This window comes from Penaeus chinensis, chromosome 20, assembly GCF_019202785.1.
Source record: "Penaeus chinensis breed Huanghai No. 1 chromosome 20, ASM1920278v2, whole genome shotgun sequence".
NCBI classification, from domain to species: domain Eukaryota; kingdom Metazoa; phylum Arthropoda; class Malacostraca; order Decapoda; family Penaeidae; genus Penaeus; species Penaeus chinensis.
The window spans coordinates 4,916,981-4,924,480 of NC_061838.1; the positions used below are offsets into that span (position 1 = coordinate 4,916,981).

At 46.4% G+C, this 7,500-nt stretch overlaps 1 protein-coding gene across 3 annotated transcripts in view; it reads right to left on the reverse strand.

The window, feature by feature from the left end:
• Positions 1 to 7,500, reverse strand: part of LOC125035967 (broad-complex core protein-like) — a 34,375-nt gene that overhangs the window by 18,726 nt on the left and 8,149 nt on the right. For 2 of the 3 annotated variants that reach the window (XM_047628280.1, XM_047628281.1), the window contains exons 2-4: positions 3,787 to 3,967; positions 2,563 to 3,646; positions 2,250 to 2,324 (exon numbers count right to left, since the gene is read on the reverse strand). In XM_047628280.1, coding sequence (XP_047484236.1) covers positions 2,250 to 2,324; positions 2,563 to 3,646; positions 3,787 to 3,967 — 1,340 coding nt within the window. Of the gene's footprint in view, positions 427 to 2,249; positions 2,325 to 2,562; positions 3,647 to 3,786; positions 3,968 to 7,500 lie in introns of all 3 variants that reach the window. The other variant, XM_047628282.1, reaches the window with a different exon arrangement.

Genomic DNA, 7,500 nt, shown 5'->3' on the forward strand with positions numbered 1-7,500 from the left:
GCCCAGCACCAAACAATATGGATATGACATTACCTGCCACTATTGTGGGCCTTACAAGTGCATGCAGGCGTTCTCAGCTTGCTGTGTGTTTGCGTGCCACGTGCCTTAGAAGGTGAGCCTTCTGCTTGAACTTCCAGTCACAGTGGATGCACTGAAACCGAGGTTCCACTCCGCACTCATTCTTGATGTGGTGCTTCAAACCCTTACGCGTCTTGTAGAGGCGGCCACAGCGAGAGCACTCGTTGGAACGCATCAGTTGAGGAGAAGACAGGGTAGGGGTAGGAGGGGAGTGACGCCCCCAGGGAGAGGTGGGAGGTGGGCCATATAACCCAGGAAAAGGAGAGCCCAAACCTGGGTGGGACCGTGGGGGAAGGGGGGCCAAAGGAGAGCCTAGGTAGGGTGCCAGAAATTTGTTTTTCCATATCCCTGCAACGAGGAAGAGAAGACATCAGCTCCAACTTCCCCTCCTGATACAGTTTCTGATGGTATGATGGTGACAGGTGGTGGTGTGTGAGCACTAGTGTCCTGTGGTATGTAACTTCTTGTCTTGGCTGTGTCGCTTCACAATTTTGTGATAAAAATAACCAATTCTTCCTTTCTCATAAGAAAAAACATGTTCACAACACTTGTGGTACGTGTGTATTTTACACATCGTAAAACAATAAAAGCAAACAGAACCTAACAAAAAAAGCCAGCTACTATCTGTTGTCGTTTAACCGTAATTGTTTCCAAATATCATCCAGACACTCTTATATGTAGATATATAGATATATATCTGAGAATGGTCCTGGGTAAAGTATACAATTTCCTACACGAATTGCTAGGAGTTATCCAGCTAAAAAATTTGCATTACACACTGCCAATGCCAAACTTTGACTTTCTGTTGTAAAAAACAGATAAATAAAGAGAAAAAACGTCCAAACAACAATCCTTCCAGACACCAACTACAGTAAGAACCAAAATGTACGACAACCAAAGTTCTGCCAGAGCAGATAACAACAACAACATGGGGACTTTGGGGAGTATACAGACAATGACCACCTTGGGCTTGTAAGGAAAGTCTAACACACCTATTGGGCCTTTAAAGAATAAGAAAATAGGTAAAAAAACAAAAACAAAAACAAAATTAAAGAGGAAGCTATAACTGTAACCCAAAACTAAAATAGAATTCTATTGACAACAATAAAGAAAAAAAAAAAAAAATTCATGGGTTGAGTACACGGTGTGTTCCTGCTTGAGCTATCTGAGAAATCATAATAATGAGAGGAAAAAATAAATAAAAATAAAGAAAGACCTAGTCATGCTTATATATTCACAGAATACATAAACATTTAGGTCTTGAGAGAAAAGAAAGAAAATAATTATGACAAAAAAAAAGAAAAAAAAAAAGAAAGAAAAAAAAAAATCTACATCAGTACAGCAACTTCTTGCTGTACAAACTAGCATCTTCAAGCTAAAAAATCACAAAAAAAAAAACAATGTATATATATATATATATACACACACTGACATGTCCTCAGATGATACAACACTAGGAGTTGCCAAGCTGAGAACAGAGCAGTACAGCACCATCACCCTGAACCCACTAAGGTTGACTATTACCTCTAAGAAATGTATGGGACTGCCCAATAAGTGTGTTACATGTGGCTACTCTCCACCTTCAGCTAGTCTCTACAAGGCTACGTCATCACTACACTACATTGGCACTGAATATCTCTTTGTCAAGTGAAGCAAATTTGAGACCTGTGCATGAGTTAACTGACAATAAAATAATCATAAAGAGTGGGAAATCAAATCAAATGTATTTTCTTAAATCAAGGAAAAACACGTGGATATCATGAGTGTGGAGTAAATAAATTAAAAAAAAAGAAAAAAAAAAGAAACAGAGAAAATAGTATGATAGAAGTGTCTTGATACAGAATAATATTTACTGTGCTTAAACAATTATGGCCAATATAAATCAGTCAAAATAAGTTTTGTGCCAAGTGCTAGCTACATTACTACCAAACAGAAACCTTAGTGGACCAAGAAAATAAAATAAAAAGTTGAATAGATTTTCCATTTACAAATAATTATATCATGGCTACTATAAAATTTATAAAAAAATATATCAAAAATTATTCTTGTCCCTCTCTGAAATTTATGACTTAAAAATTAATCAATAAAATAGCTTAAAAATAAGGAACAGGAAAAAAAAATCTTTTAAATGTCCACTAAGGCTACAATATCCTTCACATCTGTCACTTTACCTTGATTATTTTCTAGCGAGGGGAAAGAGGACTCATCGCTGGCTGACGTGTCGGGTGGGTACGGCCACATGTAACCTATGGAATGAAAATATTTGGGTTTTAGATATACCAACATATTAGTGAATTTTCATTAATCAGAATATAGGAATATAGTTACTTGAATACTAAACGGATGGATTGCAAATCTACTTGAAGAGGTCTTCAAGTTCATGTACTTCGAACCAATGTAATTTCTTGAAATTTATCTTACTACATATCATTCCACAAAGATCCTATCCCGGGAAAATACAAAAAAATAATAGCAAAAACTCACTTGGTGTGTGTGGAGCGTCGTCGGTCAAGAGGCGTGAGGTGGAAGGCCCAGGCGTGTCAGGCATATGGTCATGGCTTGGACGGTCATGGTTCCTCTCATCGTATTCATCGTCCGACTGGTGGTTTCCATCGCTGCTGTTATCGTCTTGTCGTACAAGGAGTGACAGGGCTTTACTCGGGCTACTCGAACGGGGATCGGAGTCCGGACGACTGGCGGGGGACGACCGAGGGATATCCAGGTGGCTGTCTCCTCTCGACGACCCGACCAGGTTTTCGGGCGAAGGACTGTTTACTCTCAGTGGTTCTCGTAAGTCCCTCTCTCGTTCTCGTTCTCGTTCTCGTTCCCTTTCCCGTTCCCTCTCTCGCTCTCGTTCTCTTTCGTGTTCACGTTCGCGCTCACGTTCCCGCTCGCGTTCCCATTCCCTTTCCCTTTCGATCTCTCTCTCACGTTCTTTGTGCTGCTGGTGCTGGTCACGGTTAGTATGTAGAGCTGCAATAGGCGTTATAGTTGCAGGAATACGTGGTAGATGGATGCCATCTCCTGGTGAGCCTGAGGACCTGCCATCGCTATCTCCGCTATCCCCGCCTTCTCCCGACTTCCGCCGCATTCTCTTTCTTCGCTTTGTATGGGGCGAGTCGCCGTCTTCTCGGGGGGTGGGATCTGTTACCGTTGTCGTCGCTAAGTTGGGTAATTTTATAGGAGGAACCAGAGTTGAGGAAGCCAAACTGAGTGCTGGAGGCATGGTCAGCACCGTAGACAACACTGAGGGGACAGAGACTGGAGGCGTGGGGAAGGCATCCAGGCTTGAGCGGCCAGACTTGCTATCGAGGGAGTTTTCGGTCTTGGGGACATCATGGCCGGCAGGGTGCGAGGACCTGGTGTCTCCTCCCTCAGCCTTATTGCTACCGTCTGCGAGGCCCTTGATCTTCAGGGACTCGGCAGTCTTTATCAACGGTCCAAGCTGGTCCTGTGACACGTTGACTTCTCCGCGGTACATGTAGTCCAATAAGGCCTTGAGCTCGACATGTTTGACATCCTTCAATATCACAATTGGGTGCTTATCTATAGTTTGAGCAAACAGCGTCTGTAAAAGAAAAGGAAAAGGCAAAGCTTAGTTAGGAAAAATGGTAACCTAAAAGTAGTATAAAACTCAAAATCCTCTGAAGGTGACAATAATTAATCAATGCACACAAGTACACCCACAGAAATAACACGTTAACTGACCTGGAAGTATGGCGAGCACGCGGATAAGACTACTTTGTGGGCTTTGAAGAGCTTTCCCTCCGCAAAAAGGGTGACGTCCACTAAGGACTCGCTGGCCAGAAGATTCTCAAACACGGCCACCAGGGTTGACCCGTGGTTGTTCCACCGCAGACAGAATTGTTGCTGATCCACCATCTTGCCTCTGTGGAGGGAGAAAAACGATATTAATTTTGTGCTTTTCAATTTTCACTTAGGTCTGCAATATACAATAAATAAAATGTTCCCATGAGATTTCGTAAATGTTTATTATGAGTATGGAAGACCATACGATGTATAGAGAGGAAATAGAAGGAGCGGGAATAAAAAGGGACACGCACAGGAAAGGATGTTTGTAAGATTGGTTATTGCGGGTGGGGATGGGAGATTGGTAGTGCGTGGAAAAGAAAGTTGGACAGCAGGCCTCTACACGTGCGCAGGTTGGGCCACATTCATATATCCTTTTTCAACCTAAAATTCCTACTCAAAACCGTTGCAACCAGTGTCATCGAAAAGAGAAGAAAACAAAATTAACCTTCTTTAGTCCAAATGTCCGGCAACCATCCCAAATATCCCTACGCCGAGCCAGCTTACGCCAGGTGGCTCTGCCGCACTTTAGACATCTGGCGGATTTACAAGGGACAGTTGCACACAGGCCGTGTATGCGCAGCAAATTATGCCGCTCGGGTTTAGGCCTACTCGGGGCCGGGCTATCGTCGAGACAAAGGCCTATTGTTTTGTTGTTGCAGAAATACTTCGCACTGTAAGAAACTGCATTTGCTGATCTATTAATAACTCATCATCTTCGAAAGAATTAGCTAAAGTGAATAAAAATACCGGCTCCCTTCGATGCATACACCCATTTACGAGTACGGATACGTATTCCTTCATAACAAGATTGTGTATAAGGAAAGACAACACGAGTGATAGATGAAAATCAAGGAAAAGGGAAAAGGCTCTTCACAGATTCAGAGGTGAAAGAGGACCATCTTTCCTTATATTTCCTCCATCGACCCCCCCACCTCCCCAACCCACCACAGAGAGAGAGAGAGAGAGAGAGAGAGAGAGAGAGAGAGAGAGAGAGAGAGAGAGAGAGAGAGAGAGAGAGAGAGAGAGAGAGAGGGAGAGGGAGATAGAGAGAGAGGCTAAACCGAGAGTGAAAAGACAAAAAGTAATGCAAGAAGTTAGTGCGCGAGCAACCAGGGCGGGCGGGGAGGCGGTCGGATGTCTTGGTGGGCGTGTTGGGAAAGTACCTGGTGAGAGTACACAACCCATGCGCATGCGCCTTCTGCCACGCCTCCTCCTCCTCTTCCTCCTCCTCCACCTCCTCTACCGCCACGCCAGGCCCCCTTCCCTCTCCTCCCTTCGCCTATCCCCCCTCCAACACTATCAATACTGCACACGTATTGACGCCCGCCAAGACCCTCCCGCGTACGCACAGGCGGACTCTCGGGGGCGTACGCATCCATCTTATTTTCGGACGGACGCCACGACGACCGCATCTTGGAGTCGCGTCCCGTCATTACGCCCACGAGTGCCTCAATTAGCGAGGGGAGCGTGCGCGGCGAGGCAATCATATGCCGCGTGTAATGGCAATTAGCTGGGGCGATGACGTAATGAGATGGGTAGGACTGCTGGATGAATAGTTTTTTTCTTATTATTCTCATTTGCCCGCTTTGTGTGAAAATATCCCAAGGAGGAAAATATTGAGGGGGAGGGGACAGGAGAGTCAGAAAAGGTCAGGAGGAGGAGAGGGAGGGAGAAGGAGAGAGGCCTTTTTGTGTGAAAATATGCCTCGATGGAAGGGAGAGAGGGAAAGGAGAAGGGGAAATAAAGGAGGCTCACAGGGGAGAGGGGAGAGGAACAGAGGGTGGGAGAGGTGAAGAGAAGAAGAAAGGAAGGAGAGGATGAGGGAGAGACTCAAAAATGCAAGGCACAAATTGCAGATGCAGCCGTTAAAACCAGCAAGCATTATCACGTGGCCCATACCTTGTTCTTCAAAACCGGGACACCTTAAGGCGATCACGTGCGCGCAATATACATTCCAACACTTCCTCCCTTTCCATCTCTCTCTCTCTCTCTCTCTCTCTCTCTCTCTCTCTCTCTCTCTCTCTCTCTCTCTCTCTCTCTCTCTCAGAGCCCCACCTCTCTTTCACCATTTTCTTTCTCAAATTGCAAGAAATGGCACTCCCCGATGTGACTCAAACCCCAGACCAAGTGAGTCACTCCCAGCAACTCTGGGAGAATCCCGATGACGTCACCAGGGGCGTTCGCAGATACATCAATCCGGGAAAAGCCACGGACGGAAGGCGGCAGCGATCTGTCTAAAGTCACCAACATTAAAGCTGACCAACTTCTGCCGAGATCTGACCCCAGCACACGGCACGGCACTGGCACCTGGCACAAGCAACGACACTCACCCAAGAGTTGCCTCACCTATGCACTTCCCCGAAAGGAAGGAAATCGTGATAAGTTTCCTTCTACTTTCCCCAGGATGATACATATTTTCTGAATGATCAAACTAACGGGAAACAATTACAGGTACGCCAAGAACGCCAATGATGGTAACTGTAATGATGACAGATAAGTGTGCGAGGGACAGTACCAGCAGTGCTGATAAACAGATTAGCGCTCGCACATAAAAACGAGGGAAAATCCCCTGTGGGTTCTTCAATCAAAACTAAAGGACCTGATGTGACGTCAAGGGACAGATTTTAACGACGCGCATCTCGGAAGAGCATTTTGAACTCCCTTCAACTGGCGGACACCTCGACCACCGCGTACAAGCAGGAAGATCCGGGGAGGGGGGGATCCCAGGGAACAGCGCTCCCGTGGCGACTCGAGTCTTCTTCCCCGCGCCCCGAGGCTCCCCCGAGGCTCCCCGTGGCCCCTGCACCGGCGCGCGGACTGGGGTAACGGGCCTAAAACACACGAGAATCAACTGACATTTGATGCGGGGGCAAAAAGCGATTCGATTCTCGTCAACTGCGACAAGGGACGCCGTTCTTTGAGGGACGAGAACGTCGCCCACTTTCTAAAATCTTCTCCGAGTTAGGATACGTCCTTCGACATGCTGCCTAGGCCGAGGCCACGTGTGCAAACACTGATCACTTGAGCATTTCCACTGGAAGGAGTGGCGGGAAGGCAGAAATCTGTTAGACAATGATCGCCGAGACAAGAAGCGTCCTTCGGGGAGCAAGGCAGCTTTTCAAGAATAAATGTACATCCCAAAAAGATCACAGAACCGGAGTCAAAATGCTTCTTTTTTCCCCCCATCATCCAGAATATTAAACGAAAACAGGAGCGCAGATCCCGCAGACTTTCCCGTCCTTCCCGTACCCAAGCAGGCAATCTCCGGCGTAGCGGCATCCCCTTTGCCGCTAAATCTCAAAGGGAAACGTTTCGGAAAAGCTCCATTTAGATGAATCTGCTCGTTGAGAAAGACCCTCAAGGCGAAAGCTGATGAGAAAGCGAGACCTCGGCATAATCTGCGCCGAGGATTACCTCCCCGTGGAACTCCGGAGCTAGAACTGCGCAACACTCGGAGGCTTCGGGCGATAAACCTCTTCTCCTCGATTTTTCAGCCTCCCTCTCCTTTCTCCCACCTCGTTAGCCGTGCGTTCTTCCCCCTCCCCCCTCTCCTCCTCGGCCAGCCGTGGTGAAGGCAATCTAATCAGTATAGCTTTATGGTGAGAGAGG